We start from the raw sequence: 17192 nt of genomic DNA, 5'->3' as shown, positions 1-17192 counted from the left end.
CTCAGGTTTCCTTTGGTCTGAAATTAATGATGCAAAGATTTGATGACAGTGGATGCAAAAATGTGCAAAGAGGCAGAAAAGGAAGGCTTTTTCTTGCCTTGTGGGTATGGAGGCGTGCTAAAGCCGTGCACACTCCCCAACCTGACCTGATACTACACGCTTCAGCCAGCCTGCTATCAAAACCCGCGCAGGCAGGCAGGCTGTGGGTTGTGCTGCCTGAAGCCGGTGCCTGGAAGCACAGGGAACGTCCTGTATGACATCATCAGGGGGTATTTCAGGCTTAAATCAACAGGAACAGGCATAATAGCTTTTTCTATTCAATTTATTGCTTTTTATTAACACCTTCGCTATAACACAACATGACATTTGCAGATGTGAAGTTTAAAAATATAGACGTTTTACCCCAGAATGTAGTCAGAAAACATGCAGATATCACACTATATATCATATCAAAAAGTATAAATGATAATCATAAGAAATAGAAACTCGTCAGACATTATATGCTGCTTAAATCTAATTCAGTTTTTTTCCCAAAGAAAACCAGTCAAAAGTTTTAATATGCACAAACTAAAAGCATTATAGGTATATCTCTGCAAAGCAATACCTGAGAAATTTAAGCATTCAAACAAGCTACAGTTGCACTGATGTGACATTTGCACTTGGGGATTTCTGTGAGCTTTGATTCTGTGAGCCTGGCCGGTGACCTCTAACCACGCTAATATGATGTTATCAACCACAGAAATTTCCACTGACTGGATGTTTTTAAAAACCATTTCCCACTAAAATCACGACAATGTACTGCGCAAAAATCTCAGGAGAGCTTCTGTTTCTGCGATGCTGGAATCTCCGCTTTTATCACCCACAGTAACATCGCGATCGAAAGCAGTTAGATCAGGCATCTTGGCCATTCTTAAACAGTAGTTGAACCTATTGGCCATGTCTGTGTGCTGTATGTATTCAGTTGCAGCCACACAATTTGATGTTTTGAGGTTCAGGCTGTTTGCACTAACAAGCTGGTTAACCTAATCGACTGGCCACAGAGTGTATGTTACATTTACAATTGTCTGCTACTGAATTAACATAGCAAAGAAAAGCAGAACTTCACTGTGTGGCACTGGAAGCAGTGGGAACTAACTTCTGCTGAGTGAAAGCTTATCAAGAGATTGTTCAGAAAGCAGAGGAAGTTGAGTTGTTAATTAGGATAATTACTAGCTTGGTTGTTCTCCAAATTCTCACCACAAACACGTCCAGCTGCTTCTAGTCATATGCCAATACTCAGTAATTTCATTGAATAACAGAACAATGAGGCTACATAGATGCATTCTTTCAAACCTCTAAACTTTCCGAACCCTAAACAAATAAATGTAGACAGATATAAGTATGACTAGACTTATAACCGACTGCTTGGATATAAACCATTTTCAAATAGAGCAGTTTATGCGACAGCAGTTACAAACCTCCAGTTGACTGCACTTTCTCTACAGTTCTGGATAAAATGGCTTCCCCAGAATGGTCTTACTCTCCTGGAAATCCTGTTTGCCTCTAAGCAGGGAGTCAACGATCTGCTCCCATGCATCCAAACGGATCTTCCAAAAATCCATATGCCCTCGGATGGCTTTGGAAATATCACTTTTGCTCCCATTAGCCAGGCTGATGCTATTCATTGTAATGGAAACTAGGTCCAGTCCAATGAATGCTGCACCACTGACAAGGAAAAAGCCCCTTAAAGGTGAGGAGATGGCTTTGCGGGCTACTTTGGTACCAATGTCAGCAAGATCGAATGCTGCATCTGTCGATTTCGCTGCTTTGGAACAATCCACAGCAATGTCAATGACCTTATAAAGACTGCTAACACCGGTAGCAATTATTCTAACCTTTTTCGCATGATCTTCCCATTTGCTAGCTGTTTTCTCTGCATCAGTCTCCACTGATAGATCTTTAATAATCATCACTTCGGCTAAACATTCCAACACAGGTTTCAAATCCTCCAAAAAGCCATTACAGATTTCTTTAAATTTATTTTTCTCACGAGAATTAATTCCAAATTGAGTGATGCCTGTAGTTACACTGCTTACACCACTAACAGCTCCAAGAACCCCCCCAATCACAGTGAGTATGGTGGATGCCCCCAGTGTCACTGGGGCCAAGGCCAGCCCAACTATGGACACCACCCCAGCACCCACCCCCACAGTGCTGCCAGCAACACTGGAGATATCCGCCCCCTTCTTCATTTTGTCGAGCTGTACTGCACACGCTTCCATCTCTGCCAGGGATCCCAGGATCTTGGGTTTTTGTTGGTTGAGGAGGTCAATGAACTTAAGACAGTTTTCTTCATTTCCGAACATGAAAGCCAGTCTGAAGTCCTCATTAGCCCTGAGGGGGGAAAATCCTTTTTAAATAAGTAAACAGGCCGTTATGATTCTAAAGAACTTTGGCTTCCAAACAGTTAGAAAGGAAAAGTCATTTGCTGAAACCAATTGTGTGTTATACATGCAAAAATGAACGAAAATAAATGCAAAAATAATTTAGCTACAAAGATTAGTATATATTTACCAGATTTTGCTCAAATTATTGACATGGTTACTCATCATGTTGACAGTGTCAGGGCTCAGGTGAATGTACAACTGAGGGCAGGTATGTTGTATCCTATGTGAAAATGGGACAGAAATAAAAGTGTAATGCAGCATCTTATGTTAAAGTCTCATCAAAGTTCTTCTGTAGTAAAATGTTTCTTGCATGAAGTTCATGATCTCTGGGGAAATTGGTGTGGGCAGCTCAGAGCACGAATACACACAGTTGGTTAACTTCTAGATACCTTTCCAAAAATATTTTTCTGGAAAATTCCTGTAAATATTCTATTACAAAAAAATCTCCTCACCAAAATTTTAATATTTATTTTGTTTAACCACGTTCAGACCATTTTCATACCAATAACACTTACCCAGAATTCCATCTTTGGAATACCATATCTTTGCATCTGTAGATAGACATATTTAAGTATGGTTAGGTAAGTACACAGGGGGCAGTTGGAGCAATAACAATGTATTCCCTGGACAGTCCTGTTACCACCTCTACCCATCTAATCCATACTCCTCCCACACCCCATAACCTCTAAAATTTCTGGAATTACTGGATGGATCCACTGTAAATGTGAATAAATATATTTTTTACCCAAATGCTCTGAGTTCTACGTGTAACATGTGACTCTGACGCTACACCTATTAATTTATGGCACACTGCACTTACATGCCAATTTGCACAATGGTTACTTGTATTCCTTTGTGTCTGCCTTAATGTCCATGTCTTAAAAGGTCATTTATATTATTCATATTTTTGATATGTCTAAATACTTATATTCTGTTTCTCATCTGCACTGTGACCAACATTTTCTGTGACATAACAGGAATTAACTAATGTAACTGATGGTACAGAGCTCTCCTCCATCGGCACAACGTACGATGTATGTTATTTTAGTTTGCTAACGTTCTAGATCACTTGCCACCAGCACGCCCCTCCCCCAGTTGAGCTCATGTGAGTTTAAACAGCTGGGCTAAGTTCAGCCCTGACAAAATGTTGCAAAATGTTCACTTTGATGGACATAGTGATGCACTTAACACCCTTTGTATCATATAAGCATCGCAACCATGGCTGGGATCCATCGTGGGCATTGCCCTTTTTATTCGCCGGGGTTATATATAAACGTCGCTGTTGATTGGGTAACACCTCTGACACACCCACCAAAAAAGAGAAAAGCGTACCTCCAATAAATGCATCATAGGTGTTTTGACCTCAGAGGGTCAGAAGGTCAGGAGACCACATGGATTTGATTATTTGTTTAAAGGAAATGTACATAAAATTGCGTTGAAGGTGTTTTGCCAAAAGAAGCCTTGTGACATACAGTATCAGGAGTATTAATCTGCATGCGTCACAGTTGATTTGACATAAATATGTCCATCAGTACAAGTGTGAAATACATTCCTTGAATATGCTGAATATATTGAATGTATCGATGGAACCTGTGCTTCACTGTTAGAACCCACTGCATACATTCACCAGACAACTATAATTATTCATATAGCTTAAGACATTTCCTATGCTTGTTTATGCTTGCTGCCATACTTCAAGAAAGCACAGAAGAAATTATCTGTGGTATCACTCATTCCATCTTCATAACACTCCATTCTTTTCGACAAGCCCACTAATCCAGCCTGCAAAGAACTATATTTCTTCATTTTTTCTCAACACTTGAATAGGCTCAAGTTTTCATGCATAAAATGTGACTGCAATGTTTGGAGAGAAAAAATCTGTCAAATATTTTTTGAGTTATCATGCTGACAAGCTCTAGTATCTGAACTGGCCTCCTCTTTGTATCACTATGTGATGCTCCTTCAATTTTGACATGATTTGTTTCAGAATTTGACCAGGTTCAGAGCTTCACCCTCACAACATGTCTGCAGAGTATGAAAAACATCTATCAAATAATGTGTTAACTCAAAAAGTAACAGGATAGAATGTCTTTTTTTTTTGCTACGACTATGTGGCGCTGCTTCTGTGTTTGATCACTTTCATTTTGCCAGCCCTATGTCTGCAAAGTTTGAAAAAGATCCATCAAATATTGTCTTAACAAGAAAGCACCCGAGGCAGCGGATTTGTCCTAAAAACATGTTTTCCCTTTCTGTGGAATGCAATGAACTCATACATTGTTTAATCACTTAAAAAATGTAATGACCTTTTCTTCATTATCTCACAGATGTCCTGGGAATAACCTATCATTGCTTGTAGCTCAGAAACCAAAATTTCCACATTAAGAAGAATGGGCTGGAAATTGTTTTCAGTATCCTCCTTGAAGTAAACCAGGAAGCCACGTGACATCTTGGCAGCATAGATGAATGAAATTACATCAGTCACTGTGTTTCCTGTGGGGAACCAGCACACTCTTTCATCAAAGACGAATGGCGACGTGACCGCCAGCATCTCCAGGGCTTCCAGGAATGGCTGCTGCTCCTTCAGCCCACTGATCACGTCCTTCACCACAGCACTCAGCTGCTTCTCCAGCTTCTTCATTCTGATACTCAACTTTATTGTCATATTTTTTGCTTTCTTTCCGATGTCCTTCATCTTATTCATCTCTTCCTTCCTTTTACGGAACCACTCAGATTCCTTGTCAAGGAAGCCCTGGACTGTTGAAATGTAACTCAGGGTGTCTGAAATGTAATTGTCTACGGACAACTGCAGCTTCTTCCTGTAAGACATCAGTTGTAAAAATCAAAATTATTCTCTACTCAAAAAGATAAATTATGTTCACTGAATTATTGATAGTTGTTACATTGTCCACAAAATAACTAATGTAAGTTTTTCTACAGTATTTATTTCTTCTTGTATTTAAACAACATAAACTCACATTTCTTGCAGGGTGCCCATGGTCTGTGCTTGTCTGTGCCTGGAATCGCCTTGGATCCTCCTCGAACCTGAGTTAGTCTCACTTAAATCCTCAGCGGCTGGGTTTTGCCAAGTGACCTTGATTCATTTCTGTAATCTGCAATTTAAATCAGATATATTTGTAAACATACTTGTTACAGAAGTAACAGAAACAGTACATTAAAACGCTTCCAGTTTGAACTAACACTTTCAGGCAGCGGCTACAAAAGTGAGTCATTTCGGGATGTATGCCAATTAGCAGTATGTATCAAATAAGCTTTATTCTGTGTAGGTTAGCGTGTCAACAGCAAAGAAACATGGAAGAAGAAATGATGAGTGGAAGAGGGAGAAGTAAAAGGAAACATACAGAGTCTACTGGTTTTATTAGCTGTGTACAGATGTGCATGTCTGCTGACCAGGGGAGGAAAGAGCTGGGGAAATGCCATACAGACAGTTCTGCAGGGCCAGGTGGAGGCAGGGCACTGAAGGTGACATGACCAACTCCGCCAATCACAGTCAGCCCCCACGAGCACCAACCCCGCCAATCACAGTCAGCCCCCACGAGCACCAACCCCGCCAATCACAGTCAGCCCCCACCGGCACCAACCCCGCCAATCACATCAGAAAAAAAGTTCACGTTATGTATATACAGTATAGGGATATTTTATATTTTGTTCAATTCTTAATGTCTCCAGTCCTTGTTTTATACCAACAAAACGCCCGTTTTTAGTCCATTTAACAAACCAAAAAATAGTACTTCTCTGACATTAAAATAGCAACAAAACCGGTATTACCCATCTGCCTCTTTGGGAAGGGGAGCTGGAGGATGTCACAGGATGGCAGGTAAAGCATTCCTCTCACCGCTGTTAGGGTAGCGTCCCCAAGACCCTTCTTTAGCCTAATTTAACCAGTTTCCAATAAAGCAATCTGCGCTCTTACTCGATACGGATGAAAATTATCCAACTTCAACGAGAACTGCAGAACTTTCCGGTAGTCAATCCAACGTCGCCGTTATTCGCTACCCCGAAACAGGACACAAAAAATCGTACTTTCGGAACTTTCGTTGGCGACTCAGCATACAAAGAAAAACCACTGCGTTGACGTTAATGGAAAAGGAGGGAAATCCGCTTTTACCCTCTAATAGCTCGGATTAGTATGATAGTAACAAAGAGCTTGCGATTCCAACAAGAACGGTACTTAACGCCGCGTAGCCACGTCCCAACGGCTGAACCCTCCCTCGAGCGTTCTCCTTCACAGCCACCCCTCACTCTGACGTCAGTCTGCTCAGCCGCACCCATGGAGCACTCCCGTTATATATGCAAATGTATATGTAACAGGGAACGTGAAGGGATATGGGGAAATCGGGACGCGACAAACAATGACAGCAAAGATGGAGTTGTATTTTACAGATAGACTACAGGAGAACCTTGGAACTCGAATGCCTCTTAATTTGACCAACTCGGAGGTCGAACGGGTCTGTCAAATACTTTTTTGACTTGTACCTCTGCTGAAATCAATTGGAACTCGACCAATCCAGCTAAAATCTATATGGGTTGAGACACGTTCTCGAACAGGTCGTTCGAGAAATCTAGCTGCAACTCGACCAAAAACTCGGAACACGACAAAACAAAACAGCTGCTAAAACTTGTACGGACCGAGACGCCTCTCCCCTTCAAACAATAACCCCTCCATCCCTCCTCCTCTTCACCCGCCATTTCCAGTGTGCCATATGTACTTTTTCGAGTGTGTATTAGTTTTATGTTGATCGTTAATGCTTTTTGTCATTGGTTAGGTTGGTAGATAGGTTTAAATAGGCAATCACTTGGGGCTCTGGAATGGATTAAATTCATTTACGTTATTTCTATGTGGGAAAATTTGACTTGGACCTCGACCAAAACGCAACTCGACCAGCTTTCTGGGAAGAATTAAGTTCGTGTTCCAAGGTACCACTGCAATCTGATTATTTTGAGATACAAAACACCAGCGTGAAGTTCAGGAATGGAACTGAGCAAAATAATTAACAAAAATAAGTGAGCAAATTAAGTAAATCCCCGCTAAGAATAAACCGAAACCAAAAGACAATCGCTATCCTGACTGATTAACCGAACACACAGGGGAAATGATTCCCACCCAGAAAAGAAATAGCAGCCACTTCCCGCAACCCTTACATATAATTATATACAATATTTACACAAATTACGGAAAGCAACCAAGTCCGAATCGAAATCCAAAAGAGCACTGAGTTATTTAATCATTTTGGTTATTATTTTACCCACCAAATGGAAAAAATGGATTTCCCACTTAAGGAAAACACAGCTTGTGCTGATTTTATAGTTAAATGAATGCGAGTTATGTGTTCTGTGTACACTTCAGATATTACCAATTGTCTACAGGCATCATAATATTAGTGAAATTCTTTGTGAAGCAAAAATTTAAGTAAAGGGGAAAAAACAAACTTTGACTCATTTGATCAGTCTATCAAACAAGAAAAAGAATTCACTGAACCATCCATTATAAATCACATACCTGTGACTGACTGCATCACCCCTAAAATCTGACCCCAGCTTCTAACCAAGATCCTGGCTGAATGTGGTCCAAGCAGAAAATACTTAAGTCCCTACCTGCTGAAGAGAGCAGAGGCAGCACAGAGAAAGATAAAGAACAGACAGCTCACCATGTTAATCAGGGCAGATCAGCCTCCTACTGTGTCATGTACAAAAACCAACCTTCAACCTGAACTCCTAGAGTTTTTGATGAAGGTTCCAGCACTAAGTGAAAACTTAACTCATACCAGTCTCAACCCCACCAATGAGACTCAGCCTCCATTAGATACAATCCTCCAATCAGACTCAGCTATGCCTTATTAGGCACACTGCAGGAAACTCCTTAACAGGGTAAAAAAGTACACAATCGAATCACAAGTTAGACTTACCAAGAATGTGTTATTACATGTCCTACATAATACACGCCCCGAAGACACGACCAGATGCTGATAAAACAGAAAGTGAGGAAAAAACATGGTCTCTCTTGTTTAATGCATTCAGAGCCTGTCTACGCCTTTTAATCGCAAATATTTGTATCTTATTAATCAATGATTAAAACTTTTGAGCTGTCTTTAACTAAGAACATGGTATGGCAGCCTAAGAATTATTTGTTTTATTAAAGCGTAGTGCCTATTACATTACTCATAGTTAAATGTTGCAGATTCAAATTAACATGATAAAATGTGTGATCAAAAATCATTTTCTTTTTTCTATATTCTTGTTGAACTGTGTTTTGTACTGCAAGTGCCCATGCATCTTCCACTGAAATTCCAGTATTGATATATGAACGAATGAATTAATGCCTTTTTATTGTCACTGTACACATGTACAATGAGATTAAAAATAGCTCCTCCAGTGCAAACATGTATGTAGAACACACAACAAACAATAACAAATAGTGTAAAAGGTGCAAAAAGTTCTGCGGCGCTATATACATATGGAAGGAATAAATAACTGTGTAGGTTATTACACATTATTTAAATATTACACAGTAGTGATGATCATGTGCAGTGAGTAATGGATGTTGGACACAAAGCGATGATATTGTACAGTATACAGATATTGCACAGTTATTATCAATAGCATTTAGATACTGGAAATTCCACAGTTGATATAGTTGGTTAGAAGGAAGTCCAGGGGTAGGGGGGTTAGACTGTGTAGTCAGTGCCTGTGTGAGTTATGGCTTTTGGGAAAAAACTTCTTGAGTCTGTTAGTCCTTGCTGTGATGCACCTGTAGCGCCTCCCTGAGGGAAGCAGGTCAAACAGATCAGAGCCAGGGTGGGAGCTGTCCTTGATGATGTTTTATGCTCCGCGGAGGCAACAGGAGGTGTAAATATCCATCAGGGAGGGGAGAGGGCAGCCAATGATTTTCTGTGCGGCCTTTACTACTCTCTGAAGCCCCTCCCTGTCTGCCTGTCAGTAGGAGGTTGGAGTCCATCAATATAAATTGATGCTAGGTCCTAGGTGCTGTGGCACACAAGTCTGGAAGGTCCTGGCTGCGACAGTCTGTGAAAACAAAATGTAAATAGATCAGCGAACATATTCATTTACAGTCATGTGAAAAAATGACTATTAAATATGAAGTACCATTAAATATTTAGTACGTTATTAGGAAATATCAATATTAAATCTTTCAAATTTTATCTGTTTACATTTATGTGTAAATGTGATGTAATTGCATCACCTATACAAAAACCAGAAACTCACTAATTTCCAAAAAAAAAAATTAACTAAGATGCCTGTTCCTACTGAGGAACAAGTTAGGACATCCTGCGCACTAATAGCTAGTATGTCCCCCCTTCGCTGAAATAACCTCAATGAGACGTTTCCGAAACCATTTATCAATCCCTGAAATTGCTGGCGGACGGTTTTCCCCGCTCTCCAGTGCAGAATTCCTTAAGCTGTGTGATGTTTGAAAGGTGTCTTACGTGCACAGCCATTTCATATAACCCCACAGCATTACAATGAGATTCAGATCTATAGATATAATTTGAAAGATTTAATATTGATAATTTAATATTTATTTAAAAAGTACGAAATATTTAATGGGGTGTCCTAATTTTTTCACATGACTCTACATTTATACAGCAGAATATATGTGGCCTATTTCTTTTTATCTGACCCTTGTTCCAATTTGTATTGCCTGCAATTTGCTTTGGACTTCTGGAGATGATGCACTGCTTCCTTTAAAACACAACAAGACAAAAAAATGTCACTTTTGTAAATATTCCTGTGCCTCATTTACTGGTAATGCAAAACTGAATATTCTTACCGCAATTTTGTGATTATCTGCCTTTTGCTTACTCTTAGCCTCCTCCACACTGGAGCCACAGTTTACATTTGCTGCCAAAGGAGCTGCCCTGGGGCCTGTTTCTTGCTTAGCTGGATAATTTGTAGGATTTAATGTTATAGCTGATCAGTGTATTTCACTACATTTCCATTTAGAAGATACTTTTGTTGAGAGTGACTTACAAATAAAATAGCAGAGTCAGTGGAGCACTTGGGGTTAAGGGCTCAACAGTGAAATCACGCAGCATGACCTTCTGCTCACGGGCACAGAGTCTTAACCTGCAGAGCTGCATGTCACACTTTTTTATGTACGGGTTGACATGCCAAGAAAGAATGATGGATAAAGATAACATGATGTAGGGTTAGAAGAAGGAGAAAAATAAAGACAAACATACAGCATGTAGCATTTATACTAATCAACAGTCAAAAAACGCTATATCCATTATCAGTGTCACGCCCGCAGGGGCGGGGCAACACAGCGGCGGACAATCGCCGCTTAATCAATGCGGTACTTAATACGGAAGCAATCACCCAAACGTTGTAAAGTATTGTTGCCATACGAATGACACTTACCGAGCATTTCTTTGTCTCCTGTCTTCCCTGCTTGACAGGAGCAATGACTGACTGGAGAACAGAACAGGAGCAGGTACTTAAATACACACAAGGCTAACGAGACACAAGGCAGGACAGATGAAAACAATAAACAAACTAGCCAATCAATGAAGGCACCGGGCAATGAACAAAGAAAGTGGGAAACATATTAGACACGAATGGTTAACAATTCTAGGACATGTAGGACCATAACAATACACAAAACATAATTAGACACAGCAGAAGTGGTGAAAACCCAAAACAGGAAAGCAATGATAAATAATACACACTAGGGAAACAGAAAATCTAAATTCAATACATACAGATGAGACCAGTTTCTAACCAACCTTGAAACCATGGGAGTCACATACTCAACCCACTGAGAAGTGGCAGTCTATGGAGCAAGGGAAACGCACAAGGGTTTTTAGACAAGAAGTGACATGACGGGATGGCCAGCGGCACCTGCTGGCCAAACGGGGAAAAGACGCAAAAGGCAAGATCAAATAGGTGTTGACTCTGCCAGGTCTGTAGTCAAATTTTATTGCAGAAGAAGCCCACAGATGCATTTTGTCAACTTTTTTATGATTACAACTTTCACAAATCAATAGAGTATTACTTTCAATGGCTCTGGCCACACACTTTTGATGGACTCATTCGAACCAACTAAATTAAACTTGCTTTTTTCACTGAAATTAACTTTGCACCAATTCCCCTCCAAGCACAATGTATGCTCCTTAAAAAAGGGCGTCTAGTCTTTGTATTGTTCTTGTTGATGAGTGGCTTGATCACTGCAGACTGGCCATTCAATCCATATTGTACCAGGTGACGAGACCCAAGACAAATCCTTACCCTGTCCAGCACTGATTGGTTGAGCGATTCCAGCTGTGCTATCGAATCGACCACCGACTCATAGTCTCCTTACCATCTTGATCTCCCGCATGCGTGTCTTACCCAGACCTTTTTGGGGACTTGAATGACTTACATTCTATGTACAACTTCAATATTCAACAAATTAAGCTCTTTGAATGACTAACTTCTCTTACAATAGCTAAGAGGGTCATCCTGTCAGCCTTCATCTGAAAAACCTGACATCACAAGGTTTCATTCACCGTAGAGAGGGATCTTGTTATCAGTTAGCTGCACCATCTTGTCAAATGCCTGCCAAAGTTGCCAAATAGATTGGGGGTAGCCAGATATTTCAACTGTAAGAACCAAAAACTGTCCAGTTCTCGTTCTCTCATATTAATCAAAGACCTTCTTTGAATTTCTTGTTTAAACCTTTTATTTTGTGAACTGGGATAGTTTTCATTAATGAAATATGATTAAAATAAATCTCTTCCATTCAAGTTAGAATAACTTTGAATTTGGATAATTAGCAACTTTGTCAATTGCAAAAATATTGTTTGTTTTCTAATATTGACTGCTACTGTACATATAAAGTTGTTTTTTTTATTCTGGGTCTGGCTTTTACGTAATCAATACCAGCTGATCCATCCCAATACCAGGAACTTGTGATGTCCCTGGACAAAAATTATGTTGTCAGGAAACCCGATTGCTGGACATATATCAATGTCCATGGTCCCCTTGTTCTTTGGTAAGTTGTCGAGTCCAACTGCTTTTCATTTAAGCAGATAATCAGTAGTTTATCTATTCCCTTTGTTTACTTCCTTTCTAGAGATCTATGAGTTTATCATGTTTGATGGCTGAAAATGGGATGATCCCCTGATATACGGGACGCAGCTGCGTAGGAGGGAGTTTGATATTGGTCGGAGAGGGGGGCGGTTCCTACAAGATGGGTGGCGACTCTAGGTGCTGCTTTAGTGCTGATTGTGTGCAGCCTCTCCCTATGAGTTAATGAGGGCAGGAAGATCAATTTAAAAAAGAATGCCAGAAGAGAGGGGGGAGCCTCTGTTGCCAAAGCTGGGGAATGTCTTTTGTGTCTGTCTCCGGTGTTACATGGGCTGCAGATGTAGACAGTTAGGGAAGGGGGCTTTAAAGGAAATAGGAAGAATAGGGAATAATTCTTAAATAAGGAAATATATAATAAAATAAATAAGGCAGATAGGCCCCACAGCAAGATACTAGCTGATCGACTGGGAAGTGGGGCGGTCTCTCTCCTGGGCAGTAACCGTTCTTAAACGGGACCTTTATGTGTGTGAGAACGTGCTGATGAATTTTAGCTGGAGGTCGTTGTGCTGAGAGTAGAGAACAGGCTGAGAGAGAGATGAGGAAATGTTCCATATTGTGGGTATGAATGGGTGGCTGTGGTAAGCTTGCTGTGTCTAGCTTGCCATGTTTAGCTTTTCGTGTTTAGCTTTCCGTGTTATGCATGCTGTGGTACGTATGCCGTGTTATGCATGCTGTGGTACGTATGCCGTGTTATGCATGCTGTGGTACGTATGCAGTGTTATGCATGCTGTGGTACGTATGCAGTGTTATGCATGCTGTGGTACGTATGCCGTGTTATGCATGCTGTGGTACGTATGCAGTGTTATGCATGCTGTGTTACGTATGCCGTGCTATGCATGCTGTGGTACGTATGCCGTGTTATGCATGCTGTGGTACGTATGCCGTGTTATGCATGCTGTGGTACGTATGCCGTGTTATGCATGCTGTGTTACGTATGCCGTGCTATGCATGCTGTGGTACGTATGCCGTGTTATGCATGCTGTGGTACGTATGCCGTGTTATGCATGCTGTGTTATGTATGCCGTGCTATGCATGTCACGTTTAGCTTTCCGTGTTATGCATGCTGTGTTACGCATGCCGTGTTTAGCATGCCATGCAATTGCAGTGTGTTGGGTTTGTGTAGCATACTGAGCCCCGGCAGCAATGCGCAGTGCAATTACAGCATGTTGGGTTTGTGTAGCATACTGATAACACTTGGTACAATACGTCAATTCACTAGTCATAAAGAGAATGTGTGTGTGTGTCTGTGTGTACGAAGTGTGTGCATGTGTGTGTACGAAGTGTGTGCATGTGTGTGCGTGTTTTCTTCTCTTGTTCAAAGGATCCATCATAAGAACCAGAGGTAGTCAATTTTCAAAAATGACAAAACATGTTTATCCTCATTCCCCCTCCCCTTAGATATCTTTCAAAGTTATTGTGCTTAAAACTACTGCTACTAGTTCATAACAAATTAAACACCACGCTAAGAATACAGATTAATTAGTGGCAGTATCATAGCGAGCACACTGCCAACCTGTGGCACAGCTGCGCAACTGCACATTCGATGATTTGTTTCCCCAGGTTGCAGGATGACATGTATCGTGACGTTAATTAGTCCAGATCCAGAAGTTGTGTCACTGAAGGTAATACATTTGTCCACTTTAATTTATCCAGTTTAAGGTAATAAGATGAAATCAGTGTGTATTTCGTGATATTTACAATTAAAATATCAGTTACTTTAAGAATATATTTATCCAAAGAACATTTAAAAAAAAAAAAACCTTCAATGATTCATCCACCCATCTTGTCATCCAGTTTAGGGTCCCCCCCCCCCCCCCCCCCCCCCACCCCTGTCCCTTATAACACAATTCCGTATTGGAACATGCTGCATCCTGTGTGGTGCAACCCTAGTTTAGGGTTATAGTAAGCATACCTGTCATCAGAAAGAGCTTCTCTTTCAGTTCTCAAACACCGTTTTGAAAGAAGCATGGGTTACCTTCACAAAACAAGTTCATTCTCTACACCACAGGCCTTAAAACTGTTTTGAACTTTTTGTCGTTTTTATTGTGAGAACGTTGTGAACCCATGTTCTGTTATTTTGTTCATTTGAAAACACGACAGGGAATACAGGGCAGAATTTGTGATTTTTACTGTACAAAAAAAAATTAGTATAACAATTTGATTTTTTATATGCATCTTAAAACTGTTATTAAAGAGGCAGAATTAAGTGACTGTCCAGCAGCGGCTCCAGAACCGGAGGGCTCTGTCTAACCGAACAAACTGGGAAGAAATACTAAAGAAAAATGAGAAACAAAGACGACGAGGGGGTCAGAAATAAGGGAAAAACATTACAAACTGAAACATAAATAAACCTAGACAGGGAAATGGGTGATACAGAAACTAGAAGTAGAGAGACAGGCAGCGTATCACTCACAGAACAAATCACAGTGACTGACTGGGGACGCCGACAAAGGCAGGCACTTAAATACACTGTTACTGAGGACTAACAAAGGGTAGGAGTGAATGATCCAGAACAACCAAACAAACAGGAAACATGTGGAATGAACTGCAATAAATGAGCACTGGACAAGGGAACTTTAACAAACAGCAAGACGAGGAAAAGGACTAAACGGGTACAAGCAGATCATAATAAAGCCGAGCACACGCACAAACATTGTTAGCACACTAGAATAACTTCTGATTGAGGACTTTGGGCAAACTTCTCTCTAACATTTGGAAAGCAGGCCCGCGCTTACAGTATTTCACGCACTATTCTAAATAACATTGCAATTGGAGGCAACGTTTTTAAGGGTCTGTGGAGATTATGAGTTGACCTTCCTCTAAATTCTGCACTCAGCTTTTGCATTGCCTAAGTTGTGGCTGCTTTGTTTTGGCTGTTAACTCATCCTGTTATTGTTGTGCAATAGTGTCAATAAAACAACAGCTCCTATCACTTATTGAGAAGAGTCAGATAGAAAAGCCAACTCGTTTGGGAACTGTCAGGACTGTATTGGTCCATTGTTGTTACCCGAACCTTGTTACTCAGTTTGGTTAATTGATTACCCAGTAATTGTATGTGTTGCTTTGCATCTGTTCCTCTGTGGTCTCCTGAATGTGTTTGGTGTTCATTTGTTTCCCACAAGTTTAGCTTTGATTTTGTCTCCATTTGTCCACCTGCCTGTGTTGACAGCCCTTGTGGTCTCTTTTGTGTGTTGTCTTTATAAGTACCGTTTTAAATAAAGTTCCCTTGTTATCAGTTAGCTGCACTGTGGATCGTTCCCTCCCGCCATCCTGTGCCGTAACAGCGAACAATACATTACTACTGCACAGACACAGCAGGATTCAGCCCCCCAACACTGAACTTCTGAGGCAACGCTGCTACCCCCCAAGACACGTTGGCAAAACTGACCTAAACCTCGTGCATATATCGAATTGAATGCCTCTGAGCGGCACCGATGGTGCACTAGAGACAGAGAGAACAAAACTGCAAAATGCAAAATATAATGAGGGTAATGAATCAACACAATGGAAAGGAGTCAAGAATAGATGGGGTCAGCAGAGAAGCACAGACACAAACAAGGGAAGACTGCAAATGGTCTGCTTACATGTCTTGGTTTTTTTTAATGAATTATATATCCATTGGGGCCTTTCATTCAGGGAAATGAGGAATTATCTTCCCACTTCAAGTGTAGGACACATTTGTACATCACTACAACAATAGTGACACGTTACTCAGCCAAAATGTGTGAGGTGTGGGAAATCCAGGGTTCCAGTAACGCTGAAGTAAGCAAAGTCTGATGAAACGGGGGGGGGGGGGGGGGGGGGGGCAAATTAACCCACAATGCTGCTGTTTCACAGGTTGTTCATTAGCAGCTGGGATATAAAAAAAAGACAACACTCATATCACGTAAAACGTCATCTTTATGCCAATATATAATAACTATGATTTCCGTATGAAACCACAGAATTGCAGCTGATCAAAAATATCTAACAAAGTACAGTGTTGTGTAAATCAGTACCACCTTCTCCCTAAGAAGAGGAAGTTCAGTGAAGCAAACATTTTCTGCCACACTAAGGTAACAGATTTAAATGGGTGTCTCATTGCCTTCTGTTTAGTAGGTCCTTGGATAGCTATGGATGATGCTTTTTTAAAGCAATTCCTCACTTTGTCTTTCCAATTATCTGCACTCTTGTGCATTCTCGACCGAAAGATGTGACTGACACGTGTTAACCATTCTGAATGTAACTCACGTGTTCCCCAGTATTCATTACTGGTTTGTGGACATGGAATTGTTATACACTAAGTGAAAGGGCCAAGAGTTAAAAACACTTTTATTTGTAAATACTGTTCTTGTTCATTGTAGTAAATCCTAAGTATTTATCGTACACAAGAATGCTATTTTTTTTTTGTCTAGCCTTTTATTATTGCGCAATTCAGTCTTTCGGGTAATATGAGGATTGGTAATAGCAGTAGATACTTTATTGTTCCCTGTGGGATCTTTACGCCTCACTAAACGTAGCTCTCTGTAGGTGAGTGAGCCAGTCACAAAGGGCAGCCACACATCGCAGAACCCAGGGAGCTAGGGGTTAAGGGCCTTGCTCAAGGACCCGCAGCCGTGCTGAGGCTGGGCTTGAACCAGCGACCTTCCGATCACAGGCACAGGCTTAGCCCACTTATGTAAC

The 17192-nt window shown here is 40.8% G+C and overlaps 1 protein-coding gene and 1 long non-coding RNA gene across 6 annotated transcripts; both read right to left on the bottom strand.

Moving 5' to 3' along the window:
* Positions 1 to 304: 304 nt before the first annotated feature.
* Positions 305 to 8183, bottom strand: apol (apolipoprotein L). Of its 5 annotated transcripts, XM_048991167.1 has the most exons (7): positions 8145 to 8170; positions 7945 to 8042; positions 5402 to 5536; positions 4730 to 5242; positions 2942 to 2977; positions 2554 to 2646; positions 305 to 2373 (listed from the first exon to the last, which is right to left on the bottom strand). In XM_048991167.1, exons 3-7 carry the CDS (start codon positions 5419 to 5421, stop codon positions 1479 to 1481), a joined length of 1557 nt encoding a protein of 518 aa, XP_048847124.1. In that variant the 5' UTR covers positions 5422 to 5536; positions 7945 to 8042; positions 8145 to 8170; the 3' UTR covers positions 305 to 1478. The 5 variants fall into 5 exon arrangements, with proteins under 5 accessions (XP_048847124.1, XP_048847122.1, XP_048847125.1 ...); XM_048991165.1 differs by lacking the exon at positions 7945 to 8042 and having other exon boundaries at positions 8093 to 8183; XM_048991168.1 differs by lacking the exons at positions 7945 to 8042; positions 8145 to 8170 and adding an exon at positions 6358 to 6470.
* A 711-nt stretch (positions 8184 to 8894) lies between these two features.
* Positions 8895 to 10473, bottom strand: LOC125718340 (uncharacterized). The gene is made up of 4 exons (XR_007384816.1): positions 10434 to 10473; positions 10234 to 10343; positions 10084 to 10145; positions 8895 to 9467 (listed from the first exon to the last, which is right to left on the bottom strand). It is a non-coding gene; the product is annotated as an uncharacterized LOC125718340 (long non-coding RNA).
* Positions 10474 to 17192: the final 6719 nt, after the last annotated feature.

This window comes from Brienomyrus brachyistius, chromosome 22 (assembly GCF_023856365.1).
Source record: "Brienomyrus brachyistius isolate T26 chromosome 22, BBRACH_0.4, whole genome shotgun sequence".
Lineage (NCBI taxonomy): Eukaryota > Metazoa > Chordata > Actinopteri > Osteoglossiformes > Mormyridae > Brienomyrus > Brienomyrus brachyistius.
This window is presented reverse-complemented; position numbering and strand designations above follow the sequence as displayed.

What these genes read in the sequence shown, in the direction of transcription:
- apol (XM_048991165.1), bottom strand. Translation starts at nt 5,421, where the DNA reads ATGGGCACCCTGCAAGAAAT. An exon ending in TGTGAGATAATGAAGAAAAG is followed by an intron (nt 2,978 to 4,729) that starts GTCATTACATTT and finishes GTCTATCTACAG; the next exon opens with ATGCAAAGATATGGTATTCC. An exon ending in TTCCAAAGATGGAATTCTGG is followed by an intron (nt 2,647 to 2,941) that starts GTAAGTGTTATT and finishes ATTTTCACATAG; the next exon opens with GATACAACATACCTGCCCTC.